At 43.4% G+C, this 17,170-nt stretch overlaps 2 protein-coding genes across 2 annotated transcripts in view; one reads left to right on the top strand and one right to left on the bottom strand.

Moving 5' to 3' along the window:
• Positions 1-669: 669 nt before the first annotated feature.
• Positions 670-17,170, top strand: part of TDRD9 (tudor domain containing 9) — a 110,954-nt gene continuing 94,453 nt past the window's right edge. The window contains exon 1 of the mRNA XM_006839604.1: positions 670-860. Within this exon, the coding sequence (XP_006839667.1) occupies positions 670-860 (191 nt within the window). The remainder of the gene's footprint in view (positions 861-17,170) is intronic.
• On the bottom strand, positions 10,391-11,628 carry RD3L (retinal degeneration 3-like). Its single transcript, XM_006839492.1, has 2 exons — positions 11,330-11,628; positions 10,391-10,688 (listed from the first exon to the last, which is right to left on the bottom strand). Exons 1-2 carry the CDS (start codon positions 11,626-11,628, stop codon positions 10,391-10,393), a joined length of 597 nt encoding a protein of 198 aa, XP_006839555.1.

The following is a 17,170-nucleotide window of genomic DNA, read 5'->3' as shown; positions in this document are numbered from 1 at the left end:
ATCCCATGGTGCCACACCAGGACTCCTTCAGTAGAGATCTAGAAATAGTTTAAAAAAAAAAAAAAAAGGAAAAGAAAAAGAAAAGTCACTTATCAGATTTGAAAGAGACAAATATCAACTGGTGCCCACTTAGGTCTGATTTTATTCTAGAAGCTTCCCCAAGCCTCTAGTTCTTTTCCCCTGAGTAGACACAAGGCTATGTCGGTTTAGCAGCTCACTGCAATTCCCCTAAATTACAACACAAGGAGGCGCTCGGGGTTTTTCTCCATGTGTCCATGGTGAGGGTCTTTACTGGACTTGGCACACAGCAGATGGTCAATAAATGCCGGTTATCTCTTGTCTGCCTGAAGTGTGCAAACGTCGGAACTTGTCAACCTCAAGGGGAGAGACCAGAGTGGCTCCCGGCTTCTTACTCGGAGATCTGAGAACAGGGGTCTGGACGTCAACCCGCACGACTTCACACCTCCAGGCCCAGGAATAGAAGGAGAATGTTCCCAGCAGGCTTAGCGCGGTGGTGAGGCTGAGGCTTGGCCACACGCTGGCATGGCGCGTTCTGATTGGCGGGCCTGGGGAGGGGGCGGGGGCGGAGGCGGGGCGTGTTCGTGCCGTCGCTGCTTGCCGCCGCTCAGACGGGGCGGTTGAGGCAGGCCCTGCGCCCGGGTTTCGAACATGCTACGCAAACTCACTCTTGACCAGATCAACGATTGGTTCACCATCGGCAAGACCGTGACCGATGTGGAGCTTCTGGGCACCCCGCCTGCCCTGCCTGCCGAGGCGGCCCGGGATGAGGCCTTGCGCTCCGACGCCGCCTCCGGGCCCGTGGCCCAGGCTCCGCTCCGGCCTGTCGTGGCCTTGGGGAGGTAGGAGGCGGCCTTACGGCGGACGGGCCTTGCGGGGCCGGGAGGGGGGCGTCGTGGCTGCCTCGGGGGTCCTGTGGGGGGAACGGAGGCTGCTGTGGGGCCTTTGAGTTGAAAATGATTTTTGTTACCGCCACTGTGGAGAATACGAGGGGGCGACCACGCAATGATAATGCGTTTTCCTAAGAATTGGTTGACCCCCTCCCCCCTCCCCACTGCAGCCCGGTACCGCCTGGGACCCTTTCAGGTGGTCCCAGTGTTGTAGCTGCCCCACCCCGAGGGGCTCCCCACCCGGACCCGCAGTGAGTTTTAAGCGAGCCTTGTTGGGGGGCTCCCTTTGCTCTGCGGTGAGTGCAGTTGTTGAGGCACAGGCAGGCCAGAGGGACGCTCTGCGGCTTCCATAGGGACTGTTGGGGTCGGATCCTTGCCAACTTTACTTCCTGGAGCAAAAAAAACACAAAAAAGCGAATGAAAACCCGGCGGCAGCAGTACATTGACAAGGAGCTGCCGAGGTTCAAGTCGGCTCCGGGTGAGGCCGGGGAACGCGGGACATCATTGCTGACGTCACATGGATCTGGGCTGAAAGCAGAGAATACCAGGAAGATGTTGACCTGTGCTTTATTGAGTACGCAGAGGCTTTCAACTGTGTGGATCCTGACAAGCTATGGACAACATTGTGGAGCGTGCTCATGACGAACCTGTACATAGACAAGAGGTAGTTGTTCAGAAAGAACAAGGAAGGGGACACTTAACATTAGGACGGGTGAGTGCTAGGGGTTTATTCTTTCAACATGCTTATTCAGTCAGAATACTGAGCAAACAACCCGAGACTCGGCATTATATAAAAATGAATGTGGCATCAGGAATGGAGGAAGACTCATTAACAACCTTCAATATGCAGATGATACAACCTTGCTTGCTGAAAGTGAAGAGGACTAAAAATAGTTACTGATAAAGATCAAAGACCACACAGTATGGCTTGCACCTCAATGTAAAGAAAACAAAAGTCCACACCACTGGTCCAATAAATAGCATCCTGATAAATGGAGAAAAGGTTGAAGTTGTCAAAGATTTCATTTTGCTTGGATCCACTATCAAGATTCATGGAAGCAGCAGTTACTGCATTATAAATCTGCTGCACAAGACCTCCTTAAAGTGTTGAAGAGCAAAGATGTCAGTCTGAGGACTGAAGTGCACCTGCCCAAAGTCATGGTATTTTCAGTAGTTTCATATGCATATGAAAGTTGCACACTGAATAAGGAAGACCATGGAAGAATTGATGCATTTGAGTTATGGTATTGGGGAAGAGCATTGAAAGTACCACGGATGGTCAGAAGAACTAACAAATCTGTGTAAGAAGAAGTATAGCCAGAATGCTTCTTAGAAGCCAGGATGGCGAGACTTTCTCTCTTGTTGTTGTTAGGTGCCTTAGAGTCGTTTCCGACTCATAGCGACCTTATTCACAGCAGAACGAAACACTGCCCGATCCTGGGCCAACCTTACTACTGTTGCCACGCTTGAGTCCATTGATGCTGCCACTTGGCCAATCCATCTCTCTGTGGGTCTTCCTCTTTTTCTCTGACCCTGCACCTTACCAAACATGATATCCTTCTCCAGCAACTGGTCCCTCCTGACAATATGTCCAAAGTAGGAGAGACGAAGTTTGGCCATCCTGGCCTCCAAGGAGGACTCTGGCTTCACTTCTTCCAAAATGGATCCATTGGTTCTTTTGGCAGCCCGTGGCACTTTCAGTATTCTCCTCCAACACCATAACTCAAAAGCATCAATTCTTCTATGGTCTTCCTTATTCACTGTTCAGCTTTCACATGCATATGAGGTGATTGAAAATACCATGGCTTGGGTCAGGTGTACCTTAGTCCTCAAGCTGACATCTTTGCTCTTCAACACTTTAAAAAAGTCTTGTGTAGCAGATTTGCCTAATGCAATACGTCGTTTGATATCTTGACTGCTGCTTCCGTGAGTGTTAATAGTTGATCCAAGAAGAATGAAAAGTCCTTGGCAACTTCAATCTTTTCTCCATTGATAAGAATGTTGTTAATTGGTCCAGTGGTGAGGATTTTTGTTTTCTTTACATTGAGATGGACTTTGGATATATTATCAGCAGGAACTAGTCCCTGGAGAAGGACATCATACTGGCTAAGTGGAGGGTCAGCGAAAAAGAGGAAGAACCCTAATGAGATGGATTGGCACAGTGGCAGCTGCAGTGGTCTCAAGCTTAACCATTGTGAGGGTGATGCAGGGTCAGGATGTGTTTCGTCCTGTTGTTCATAAGGTTGTTGGAAATCTGAATGGACACTACAGCACCTAACAACAACTTCCTCCGTTGTTGTTAAGTGCCGTTGAGTTCGTTCTGATCCATAGCGACTTTGTATAGGGTTTCTGAGGAGCCCCTGGTTAGCTTGAACCACTGACCTTGAGGTTCATACCAACCTTGCAACCCAGTGCATTAACCCACAGTGCCACACCAGGGTTCCAACTTCCTCTAGCGATTCTGATAAATAATCCTGTAGGTTACCACCACAACTTATTGCCACAAAAATCTCCCTTGAATTAACTGGCAAAGAGCATTTTTTTCAAATAATCTTTTGTGATATTAGAAGTAAATTATTATTGGCCTGGTCCAAAGCCAATATCACAGATTTCAGTGATATTTGAACTACTATGGTCCAGGCTTCTTAAGTTCCAGTCCTTATAGGCTGAACTCAAATATAATTTCTCAGAGAAATTAAATTTAAAAAACCCCCACAAAACAAAATACAAGTACCATTGACATTATTAGATTGGACATATGTACAATTACTGTAAAGTTTCAAATTTTGTACTTTCCTGGTGACAGACTGGCAAACTGTTGATCTATGAACCATGCTGTGAATAGTGTTGGCTTAGATGGCAGTTTCAAAGACGTCATTTTGCTCGGATCCATTATCAGCACTCATGGAAGCAGCAGTCAAGAAATCAAATGACAGATTGCATTGGGCAAATCTGCTTCACAAGACCTCTTTAAAGTGTTACAGAGCAAAGATGCTAGTTTGAGAACTCACTGTGGTATTTTCAGTAGTCTCGTATGCATGTGAGAATTGGACAGAGAATAAGGAAGATTGTAGAAGAACCAATGTGTATGAATTATGGTATTGGAGGAGAATATTCAAAGTACCGTGGACTTCCAGAAGAACAAACAAATCTTGTGTTGGAAGAAGTACAGCCAGAATGCTCCTTTAAAGACAGGATGCTGAAACATCTCATACTTCAGACATGTTATTATGAGGGACCAGTCTCTGCAGAAGTAAGTACATCACTGACTATGCAAAGACTTTTGATTGTGTGTATCATGACAAACCGTGGACAACATTGCGGATTCTGGAACACTTAACTGTACCCATGAGGAACCTATGTATAGCTCAAGAGGCAATTGTTAGAACAAGGGGATACTGAATGGTTTAAAATCAGGAAATGTGTATGTCAGGGTTGTATTCTTTCACCATACTTATTCAGTCTGTATGCTGAGCAAATAATCATACCAGGGTAAGTGAACACGTTTACTACACATTTATAGAAACCTTTACTTAACAAAAATATCAAAATGTAAAGTTATTGTTTGTGGACATATCCTTCATCTAGGTCTATATACTTTTTAATTTTGTTAAATGTTTTATTGTGTATTGAGTGATAGTTTACGTGGGGGAACATTAGTTTTACATTCATTCTATCCTACATCGTTTCATTGCCTTAGTTACCATCCCGTCCATGCATCATCCCCCAACGAAAGGGTATACCTTGCATGTCCCATCTCCCCCACCCCCCAACGGTCCTCAGCACCTAGCCCCTTTCCCTCTCTGGGTCTCAACTCCCCAGGTACTCCATCTCTTCATGTCGTCCTCTCTGTCTTCATCTCAGGCCTCACTGCTTCTCTGGGTGGGGTCCTGCTCTCCACTCTTCTCCATTGATGGTCCCAGGGCCCTCTGCTCCTAGACTGAAAGGTTAGTCACTCCCCTCCTTGCTATATAATATCCGCCTTCACATTTCCAGTCCTTAAAATCAGTCCTGCTAACAATTTTCACCATTGCATCACATGAGACCCATCTGCATTTCTTTTCATCAGCCCTTCCTAGACAGATTGGGTACTATTCACTGGAGACTCCACTATCCTCCCCGCCCTGTGGATCTAGGTTCCCTCTTGAAAGCTTGTAAGCCAGTCACTTCTTACCTTTGCATCCCTCCCCCCATTTTAGGTAGCCAGTGTTCAAGTTGCCCATCCCTTTACACTCTTTGTGTGAAGGGGGTGGGGATAATTCTTGTAGCTGGGAATTGTTTCCCCTTTTGAGTTACTGCAGTTATAGGTCTAGGTCCAGTTCATCAAGTTGCATCAGATGACACTTTTTTTTTTTTTTTTTCCCTCTTCTTTCTTCGTCTGGTTGAGTTCTGTTCATCCAGTCATTGAAGCCAGGTCAAGTGTAGGTCTATACACTTTTGAAGGCGGGGTTTCCATCTCTGTAACTTTTCCCTGTAGAAGTCTGTGCTCTTTGATTCACACATCAAAACAATTATTTTGATATTCTTGAGGGAACTCAAATTGTGTTCCTTGAGCTTGGGGAACAAAGAGGAGTCTGAAGTGACAAGATCAGGGATGTCTGGTGGATGAAGTAAGATTTCCCAACAAAATTTTCAGTTTTCTTAAAACTTCTTCCTAATAAGCTCTTGTAATCATCCTATGTCCTTTGAGAAAACCTCAAGATGACTCTTGTGGAATGCCCCCTGAAAAAACAGTTGCCACTGAGCTGGCCTCTCTGCCTTGAATATAACTGGCTCTGCAGAACCCCTTGGAAGCTACTGATTTAATGGGATGTTCTTTAGAAGGTATCCTAAGAAGACTAAGACAAGTATATTCATGAAATAACTTCTTTGAAGCTATCTATTGATCACAGAAACATGTTTAAACACATTTTGTTTGGAATAAACCCATGCTTGTATGAACTGGAACCCTAGTAGCAATACTTTCTAACTTACTATTGTGTATTTGGATGTGCATATAGAAGTACTTCAAAAAGTTCATGGGAAAATGGAATTAAAAGATGAATATTCCATAAACTTTTTTAAGCTATCAATATATGGAAGTACATGTGTCTTGGAGCACATTACTTCAGGGTATATAGCTACTTTGTTATTTTCAACAGCTGCTGAGGACTTCATAATATTGAAGATAATTTGCTTTTGTCATTTCTATCATATAACAGTCCCCCAATTCTGACAGTTACCATGTTGTTGGTAAGTGCTGTCAAGTTTGTTCTGACCCATAGAGATCCTGTATAGGGTTTCTGAGGAACTCTGGGGGGTTTGAACCATTGACCTTGTAGTTAGTAGTCCAGTGCTTATCCTAAAATATGTCACACCAGGACTCCATCAAATATTCACAGAAAGACCACTTTGTGCACTGTCACAACCCTGGATCCTCCTCCCATCGTTACTTGCCTGGACTGTTACAGAACCCTTCTGTTTTGGTCTCCTAGCTTCCTAGCCTTGTTTCCCTTATAGGTAGGTTCTAGGTCGACGACTGCCTGTTTGGAGGTAGATGCTCAATTAATATTTGATAAATGAATGAACTTTTGAGTAAATATTCTTCCTGAAGGGTCTTTGAGCACAGGTGTGACTTGACTCTCTGAGCTGGAGGATTATCACACTCAGATTCAGACTGTCTGGGCTTACCGAGGGTTCCTTCCTCTAGCATGTGCCTAATCATCTGTTGTTCTCCTGGGTGGTACTGTGGCCAAGTTTGTATTTAAGCTGGACTTAATGGCAACTTTTTTTTTTTTTTTTGTATGATACCAGACTCATTCCCACCTTATAGTGTCCCCCCCTCCCTGTTGTGTTTCTTCCCATGACAGAATGACAGACTCCATTCATTATCTGGGGCCCTGCTCAAATGTCACCTCCCTAGAGAAGGGTCCCAAGATCTCCATAGCTAAAGGTACAGTTTACCTCTTACCTTTCCATCTCTAGCCTTTTCAACTTTTTTCCTCATCCAAAGCACTTGTCCAGTTGTCTTTGTAGTTATCTTTGTCCTATTGCAGGGAGTCTACAATATTGTAGAACTGAATGGATAGGTTGTGTTGTTTATGGAGACAGAAAACCTAGCTGATTAACTATTTGAAGATTAAGCTTTTTGGTAGACATTGTTTTGGTTATAGTTGAAGGCAAACCAACCTCCGTGACTTCAGTTTTGAGCATGTTGAGTTTAAGTTGTCTGTGACCATCCAAGAGGTAGGTGTTGGGTAGACACCTGGCTGGGTGCATTTGGAGCTCAGTGGTATGTTGGGGCTGGACGTGGTGCAGGCTCTGACAGACTGGCTATGAATCTCAGTTCTGCCACCTCCCAGCTCTACCAGTGACTTGAGTTAAGCCATTGAACATATCTGAGGCTGTGTGTGCATCTGTACGACGGGAATAACATCATCTGTCTCATGAAGTAGGATCAAAGGAGAATGTACAGGAAGTGCTTTTAGCACAAGACTTGGCACAGAGAAGAATGACTTTAATATTAAATGGATTGGGCTGGTTGGGTGCAAGAGTTAACTTTTCAGAACTTACTGTGTGTCAGGTAGGATGCAGAATGCTTTTACATGGGATAGTTTATTACTTCTTAATATTTCTTAGCTAAAATTCTAGCTCCTGTGTTAATACTGCTTTCTCTTTATGACACAGCCCAAAGCTTTCCCAGCAGTCCTTACCCCATCTGTGCCTTCCCTCGTAGTTTCCACCCTTTGAGAGATTGCTGCTGACTCATGCCAACCCAGTATAGGGTTTCTGAGACTGTTGATCTCTATGGGAGCAGAAGGCCGCCTACAGCCCATTGTAGCAAACCTGGATATGTCAGTAGGAAGTGATTTGTGTTAACATTGTTTGATGTGTAGATGTTTGCAGAAACAACTGAACATACTAATACTCTCAGAGGAAACACAGCTATTACATTATTGTCAACAACAAATTGAGAGAAACTCCAAACAGTAGAATTTAGTGTTTTGGGTTTTTTTTTGGCTATTCTGTTTTCAAGTCTAGTTATGGGGTTAATTATCTGCAAGTGTGCGTAACTTTCAGTGGCAGAGGCATCATCTTCCTCTTGGACTAGGGGGGCAACCTAACCGAACATGGCTTCATTAGTGATTGGTTCATTGTGAAGGTTTTTCATGGGAGTAGATGATACTGTTAGGTTAAAATAATATTTTACCTTTAGCATTAGAAACTGTCTCCTTCCTGTCTGAACATGGAAGATGACCCTCTCGGATCATTTCTTCTGATCAGTGTATGTCAGGTACCTTGGAGGGAGGATAAAAGGTTTTGGGAGCCTCTTCCTGTTGTCTGTTTCCTGACGAACGTGGAGAGTGTAAAAGGGGGCAAGGTGGACTTCTGATCTCCTCTAATTTCCCAAGGGGACAGGAGAATCAGCATCAGCCTAAGGCCAAATCCTATGAGGCTGAGGTCAGACATGTCTTCACACGCCAACCTTTCTTTCCAGTTCAGACACCAACCATCTGTCCCACAGCGCCCTCTACTTCACTGGGTTGATAGTCCATTGCAATGGCCACATGGGACACGGAGACAATACTCAAGATTGTGAGGTTTATTAGGGAAGTTCACAGATGACATATAATTCAGGGTCAGAAGTGCTGGGGGCATATTTCCAGTCAGGACAGCCCGAAGCCTGGCCTCTGTCTGGCCCTCAGCCCCTTGGCCTGGCCTCTGCCCTGCTCCAACAATGTTGCAAAGCTCTTTTAGGACTGCTGATAAATGCTCCAAGAGCACTCTATTACATGATAAACGTCAGTCCCAAGGCACTCGGCAGCAGCTCTGAGGCAGCAAAGCTAGCTTCCCCGATTAAGTACTTGGAGACCCCCTGCTCCACAGCTGAGCCTCCTGCCCTGAGACCTTAGGCCAGGAATCCCACTGCTCTTGCTCTGGCTGGGGCTCTGGCTTTCGGTTTTGCTGCTGCCTCTCTTCTGCCGCGTCTCTGACGTCACAGCTTCCCGGACCTGGATTGAGGAGGTTTAGTGTGCATGCTCCTTTCCTGGCTCTTCTTTCGGGTGGTAGTGAGCTCCCCCATTTCTGATTCTGAGATGGCTCATTTTAAACCCTGTTGGTGCTCCAAGTTTTCACTATCACAATTAGCCTGTGAACAATCACTCACAACTGAATCATGTCATCCTATCAGCATCTCCCCACCTTTCCCATTGGGAATAAGTCATTGGGTGGGAGTTACACAGACCGTGGCTAGAAGAAACGTAGTAAATAATTCACTGCCCTGCTGTGAGTTACCTGTTCTAGTAGTAATGGACTTTATAGCTAGACCCCTAGTTCTGTGTAAAAAAACATTTTCTCATCATTAAGGCAATGATTTTGAAAACTCATGTTTATAACGCAAGTGCAAACTAATGTATAAACTCATGTCAGACAAGAATGTGGGAAGATAAAAGCAAATACTGTTGAATGGTGATGCACAGAGGAGATTGTAATCATTGCAATGAAACAATGAGTGTAAAATCGATGTTCTCCCATTAAACTATCACTCAGTTCACAATAAAAACTTAAAGAAACTGATCAGATTTTTTTTTTTTTTTTGAGAGTGTGTTTTGTCCCGCTTTTGAATTTTTTTTTTCTCTCTTCGTTTTAGATGAGAGGAAACCGGTGTGTCGACAAAAGGTTATAGGCATTAGATTCCTTGAACTTGATGTTTCAGAATGGTAGAGAGTCTAGTACTTTATGTATAGATAAAAATCCAACAAATCATTTCCTACTTTGATGGACTTACAAAGTTGTATTTTACAGATGAAATATTTTGTATTTTAAATAAACAGTATAGTATAGCTTTAAATTATATGTTAATGTTGGACTTGGTCTCTCAGAGTAACAGCTACTAATGTGAATCCAACCCATTGCTTTTCTGATAAACTATGAAACTGTGTTTTCTATGTTTCTTTTAATGTAACTTGAGATTGAAAATATTGTGATTAAAAAAATGGATCAGAGTTTTGGGATAAAGCACAGCTGGGTTTTCAAACCGCATCTGATTGTCTCCCTCACTGCCTGCCCTCCTCCCTCCCCAGAATGCCTGATCTGAAGTGATCGCAATGGGATGGTGACTTTTCATTTCTGCGTTACTGTGTAAAGATGAGAGTCACATTAGTTCATATATTTTATTCTATACATAACTTCTTTTTTGAGTAAAAGTCAAAATTAGTGTCTTAACTTTCACAAAGAATTTGTCAAATTTCATACTAAATACCTTAGTTCCTGTGAGATGTGTTTGAGGTATAAGAAAATACATCAAACATTTTTTCAAAATAGGTAGGAAACATTTTAGTTAAAAGCATCTTGTTCAATGAAAGCATTGCATTTTTAGAGTAATCCAAAAAGGAAGCCAGGAATGTTAACTTCTGACTTCGCATCAGAGCGCTGCTTCCTACTCTTTATAGTAAGAGTTCTGGTCCTAAGATGGTCAGAAACACTCCTCGGTAATTAGCGGCTCAAGTGGCTGGGTAGTAGTATGGCAGGTTCCATATTCGATGTGAGAATGTGGGGAACCTGTGCCTTGTGTTTTTGTCTACGAAACTGGAGATAGTGGGTATTTCGTCTTTGTCTGATCTCCTGGGACTTTGCCCTGGGCCTGCAGAATGAACTGAACAGTTTGCTTGCCGCGAACTCTCCAGACCGTCTCGCTGACTTCCCTTGTCAGTGCTACTTAGGAAATCTTTTAGAACTTGCTTGAAGATGTAGACTATTTCCCACGGCAAGACATCATTTTCTGCCAAAACTTCTCGAAACCTAGAGGAAAGCAGTAATGAGTTTACAGTTCAGAACATTGCTTTTGTCTTAGCCCTTTTCCTCCAAAACCCGACTTAAGCTTCGTAGTCACCCACCCTGAGTGATGTGTACACTGTTTTAGAAATAGGCATCTGGTACTGTGCGGTATGGTTTACACGTAACAACATTGTGAGGCTGGCCCAGGACTGGGCAGTGTTGCCTTTTGTGCTGCCAGAGGGTGGCTGTGAGTGGGAACAGACTCAGTGGCACCTAACAGTAACAGTAACAACAACAACAATAATGCAATCCTAGTAATAAAAACCTTAGCCTGTGAGAGGCAACAGATTTTTTTGTCCAAGCTCTTCTGAGAGATTTTGGCTGCTGAGCATTTGGTATGCATTTACAAGATCAGGTGCAGTTTTCAGTCTATCCAGGACCTTAGATTTGACAGGAGACCTGGTGTGGTGCTGTAGGATAAGCATTGGACTGCCAGGGTTGGCAGTTCGAGCTCATCAGCCACTCCGCAGGAGAACTATAAGGCTTTATGCTCCTGCAAAGATTTACAGCCTTGGAAACCCTATACAAGGTTGCTATGCGATGGAACTGACTCAGTAGCTCTAAACAACAGCAAAGCTCACAAGAAAAGAAAATCACATTTTTACCTGCTGAGGATTGTTCCGGTTTGGCAAGGTTGAACTTGTGAGCAAAGAACCTCAAGTTGCCTTTGTTCAGTAGCTGGGATAGTCACATGGGGATTCTGGTGGTTTTTAAGCCAGTTGTAATCCACACCTGTTCTTTTCACTTTCTGTTCATTTTCAATCTCTTGTATGAATCTTTCTCGCTCTTTGAGATGCCACTTTAGTTCGCGAAGCAGCGTCTTTGTCACGATGTCTGAGCCAGAACAGTGTGTGGGCTTGTAGGAGTCAGTTTTTGACCATTTCATCCAGCCAAAAAGTGGCATTTTCAGCCTGTGGAGACAGGCTCACTTGTTTATCTGCATACAATGTTACGGTTCTAATGAATAAATATGGGTCAGTTGCCAGAGATGTCCCTGAGGCTTTTACTGGTTAGCTGGTAGGTCAGGCTCAGTGTGAAGGTTGAAAGACGAGCTTGACTTCTAAGTGGGTCAGTGACAGGGAAAACCTACCCCACCCAACAGCTTTGCAGATACTTTCATGGGGCTAAGCGGTAGTTGAACATACAGAGAGAGAATTGACAGACTGAACAGTTTCTGGAAAGAACTCACCAATACTTGCTATGAAAAGTTCTTATGAGGACTTACAATTTTAATTTGTCAGAAAGTGCTATCCACAAACCCACCTGTGCTGTATGCTCTGTAAAGGAAAAGCTGGAGTGGATGGCTCCGACGTGGGGATGCTGCCAGTTTCTGGAAGTGAGGAGGTTGGGCTCTCCGGGACGTGTCCTCTGTGGAAGGAACCAGCTTCCTGATTTACCACCTGAAGTGGAATTTGAAAGAAATCACTTTCGATGTTAGGAAGGAGGTTGTGATGTCTTCATTTGGAGAGAAGCTCATTAATTCACCTTGTAAGTCAGCTAGAAGAAATCGCAAAAAGAACTTACCATTTAACCTTCACCAATTACATCGTGGGACCTCTGAGGGCTGCTCTGTCTGTCTGAAGAAGGTGCTGGCAGCTAAGGACGCTGGTCCTAAATGCCCCTGGCCACATCTTCAGTGATGAAATGAGGCACGCTCGTTGTGAGTACCCGATGCGCTGCTGGCTAGAGGTAAGACTGTCGCCTGATGTGCTGCTCCGCTGGGCGTAGCTGTAGGTCACAGCTTAGTGCTGTATTTTTATGTCTGGAGAGCTCTAAAAATAACCAGGCTGCTTTTTTTCTTCAGCTGTAACTTTCAGGCCATTTCAAAGCCAGGTCACTATCATTTCTAATGAAAGCAGGAAAAATGGATCAAACTGGATTCTGGGTTTAAAAACCAACAAAAAACACCTCTGAGAAAACACATTGTCATTGAGCAAAATTAAAAAAGGCTAATGCCAGTCATGTGTGAAATGTTACATTCTGTACTCATTTTTTATTTCTAAATGGTACTTAAATTCATCTTTGTAAGCAAGTTGAAATACTAGAAAAATTACAAACACCTAAAAGAGCTCTGGTAGCGTAGTGGTTATGAATCGGGCTACGAACCTTAAGGTCTGCGGTTCAAAACTACCAGCTGCTCTGCGGGAGAAAGATGAGGCTTTCTGCTCCCATAAAGATTTGCAGCCTCGGAAACCCTGTACAGGGTCGCTATGGGTCGGAACCGACTCGACGACACTTAACAAGCAGATACTTTAAAATCTCTTTAGAAGTATGATGATAAGGCAAAAACAGGTAAAGGTCAGAAAAAAAATTCGAGACTTAAGAACATAAAGTTCAAATGAAAATCTTGTAGTTTATTATAGAAAATCATTTTGATGTTTTCTTTTAAAGATGTAGATGAAGTGTTTGTACTTACTATTTGGGAGAATGCTGATGTCTTCTCAGAGTGGTCTTCATTTTTGAGTCAAGTGCTTGTCTTGCTAAAGAGTGGGCCAGGTATAAAAGGTCTCCTCTCGAGTCCTTTGTTAAATGACTGTGGAGTGCGTGATCTTTCCTTTTACCGGATGTGTTCCTCCCACTGCTTCTTCCTTCAGACGAGCTGGGATCTTGCATAGGCGTAAGCGGTGCATGTGGCCACCCTCCACCTTGTGTCACCGATGTGTTGGGAAAAACCAGATGTCAGGACTCATTGTCTTCATCGAGAAGGTTTTGCACTCCGCTGTGTGTGGTGCCATGAAGAAAGAAAGGACTCAAGTTTGTCCTGACAGAGATGTTCTGTCACATTTTCTAGTAAAATTCAAATGAATCCTGCCACTTCCTTTAAACAGCCTCCTCGTTACAGCTTTTCCTGTTTTGCTTCTGAAATGGTAACAGCTATAGTAGACTGTCTTGAGTATGGACCGTGAAGGACATCACCTGCCAGGGCCTGTGCAGCGTGGCCCATCCCACCCTCAGGAGTGCTTCCTCTCTTATTCCTCCCAGGGCCTGTGGGGCGGTCCTTCCACCTTTGGTTAAACTGGCTTCTGAAATGTTTATTCTTTTTTTCTGTGTGTGTCCCCATTTTAGTTCTCTTTTCAGGGTCCCCAGCTCAAATACCAATTTTTTTTTCATATGAGGGAAAACATTAACTTTTTTCTTGGCCTTCCTGTCCCTTTGAACTCTGGAAGACTGGGCTCTGTTTGTGTTTCTCTTAGTTCTTGTGTTCCTCTCCTTCAGATGACTGTCTGCTCTGTCCTCTTCTGGGACCATTTTCAGTCAGTTAGCAGAGATTGACTGAAGGTCAGCATGACCAGGGGACATAGCAGTGGGTGACATAGCCCAGTGTTTGCCTTCAAGGATCCAGCTTTCTAGTGGGAAGACAAAACAGGTCAGAAATCATTCAGTCAGGTAATTATAGATCACTGGGGGGTTATTTGGAGCATGGGTGGCACAGTGGTTAAGGCACTCTGTTGCCAACTAAGAGGTTGGCAGTTTGAACCCACCATCTGCTTAGAGGGAGAAAGATGTGACAGTCCACTTCCATAAAGATTTCTGCTTTGGAAACTATGATAGTTAAAGGGTTTGTGGCAACTTGACTGGGCTAGGATTTTCAGTGGTTTGATAGTTAAGATGTACTAATCTCCCCCACCCCACGAGATCAAATAGACAGTAATTGTTGTCATGTTGGGATCTGCTATGAGCAGCTAGTCAATTGAAAGGAAGTTTCCTCAGTGGTGTGGCCTGCTTCCAGTATATTGGACGCAGACAAAGCTTGCTTGCTTTTTACTGGGTCTGGGTCCTGCATCTGGTTTGTCATCTGACCTCTGTTTCTTTGGACTTGAGCCAGCAGCCTGTCATATTGCCTGTCAATCCTGTGAGTCATCAGCAACCTACCATATTACCTGCTGACTTGGATTCAGTCACATCTCCAGTTAGAAGACTACAACCTCATTATAATATTTGTTCCTGGAAGATAAAGCCTCAGCATTGAAATAATTAGATCATTTTCTTTTTGATCATTGTCATAGTTTTCTTGGTTGCATCTTGTTAGCTGAAGATAAGACTCAAGTGAATAGGGACACATTTTTCATTGTGTGTGTAGGTAAGGATTTAAGATGTGTAAGGAAGTTTATAAGAATCTAAGACGTGTAAGGAAGTACATAAAAAGGTAAGTGTGAAAAAGAATGGGCAAAATGTTGGTGCCTTAAAGGGCAAGCTAAGGCTCTATAGCCTAAGTTAGGCCTGCACTCTTTACATGCTACATCAGGGCCTCACGGAGTATTCAACAGCACTTGATTGCAGTTAGAGGAAGTGTTTTTAGTGTGGGGGGCTCATTCTCCTGTTTTTAATGACTTTACTACTGAACTAAAAGTTACAGTTTGTGTGTGTGTGTGTATGTGTACCAATTAAAGATGAAGTTAGTATTTGAGGAGAAACTATATAGTTAAATTTATTTTCCCAGTATTACTTTATAAGATATTTTCATAAACTAATACATCAACTTTTCAAAGTTAAGAATCTTGGGTTCATACCTTACTGATTGTTGTTGTTAAATGCTGCTGTGTCGATTCTGAGTTATTGCAACCCTATATATGGTTTCCAAGCTTTGGCTGGTGTGTTTGAACCTCTGACCTTGTGGTTAGCAGTCACTGCTTATCCTGTAGCGCCACACCAGGACCCCTATTGATTTATAGACACTATTAATGTATGTGGAGTCTTGGTATGGTGCTATGGATAAGTACTGGACTGCTAACTGCAAGGTCAGCAGTTCAAATACACCAGCCACTCCTGAGAAACTATGAGTTGAAACCGACTGGACAACACTTAACAGCCACACCATTAATGTCCTCCTTTGTTTTGTGTTTCAGGTAGACACTGTTCTTGCTCTTTGACTTTTACAGAAACTTTGGTCATAAGTTTATAATACAGTTACCACACTTATCAGTATCGTTTCTTTTACTTTTTGTGTTATTTAATAAGGCCTTCTCAATGCCCAAAATATCAATTATATGTAAATACTAGTTTTATAGGTTTAAAAAGATGACTTAGGTGTTTGTTTGGAATTGATTTGAGACTGGTGTGAGGTAAGGATTAAGCATCTTTTTCTTTTTCTACTAGATTGGATAGCCAGTATCCAAGGCAAATAGTCCTTGCTCCAACCAGAAGATTTTCCTGTTTTTTTCATAGGCCGCATAGTTTGGGGGTGTATCATGGCCATTGTGAATACTAAGGGGCTCCAGGTCTTGCGTAAATCCTCTAGAAATGGACATCTTTTTGCTTAAGCGGGCAGTTGACCAAGTTGTGTTCAGGCAGCAAGTCTTCTGTGGCTTGTGCTTTCAGCCTCAGTGCAGCTTTCCAAGTCTTTGCTGATTGGATATGAGTGTCCTGGTGAGTGCCCTGAGTTCAGTTCTCAATGTCTGTGTCAGCCTGGGGAGGGCCAGATCCGTGTATGCCCTGCTCAGGCTGTGCCCAGGACTCCAAAACAGCTGGATGGTCATCTGCTTCCTAAGTTCCTTGTTTGAGGCCTCCACCGTGCTTTCTGGTGCCCTGGGCCCACAGGTGGAGAGTTTATTTACCCCGCTCTGCCAGCCAGTTCCCTTAACTGTAAAGGACTTTGTGCACATCCAGCTTCCTATATTGTTTACTGAGTGTACAGATTGAAAAAGTGTGGTGAAAGAATACAACGCTGACGCACACCTTTCCTGATTTTCAGCCATTCACTGTCCTCTTGTTATATTTGAATGACTGCCTCTTGGTCTATGTACAGGTTCTTCATGAGCACAATCGAGTGTTCTGGAATATACATTCTCTGCAATGTTACCTATGGCTTGTCATGATCCAAACAGTCGAAAGCCCTTTGCATAGTCAATAAAGCATGTGTAGGCATTTTTCTAGTATTCTCTGCTTTTAGCCAAGATCCATCTGACATCAGCAGTCCTCTCTCTTGTTCTACATTGTCATTTGAATCTGGCTTAAACCTGTGGTAGTTCACTGTCAATTTACTGCTGCAGGCATTTTGAATACCTTTAGCAAAATTTTACTTGCATGTGATGTTAATGGTAATTGTCCATTGATTCTGCATTCCTTTAGGTCACCTTCTCTGGAATGGGCACAGATATGGAGCTCCTTTAATCAGTTGGTCAGGTAGCTGTCTTCCAAATTTCTTGGCATAATAGATGAGTAAGTTCCTCAAGTGCTGCATCACCTTGTTGAAAGATTTCAGTTTGTATTCCGTCTGTTCCTGGAACCTTGTTCTTTGCCGGGGCCTTCAGTGCATCTTGGACTTCTTCCGTCAGTACCACTGGCTCTTGATCATATGCTGCCTCTTGAAATGGTTGGTTTCTTTTTGGTACAGTGACTCTGTGCATTCCTTCCATCTTCTTTTTATGCTTTCTGCATCATTCAATATTTTGCCCATAGAAGTCTTCAGTATTTCAAGTCGAGGTTTGAATTTTTTCTTCAGTTCT

The sequence above is a fragment of the Chrysochloris asiatica genome, unplaced genomic scaffold, assembly GCF_000296735.1.
Source record: "Chrysochloris asiatica unplaced genomic scaffold, ChrAsi1.0 scaffold00025, whole genome shotgun sequence".
Classification (NCBI taxonomy): Eukaryota; Metazoa; Chordata; class Mammalia; order Afrosoricida; family Chrysochloridae; genus Chrysochloris; species Chrysochloris asiatica.
The sequence above is the reverse complement of the archived record's forward strand: the minus strand, read 5'-3'. Positions and strand labels throughout refer to the sequence as shown.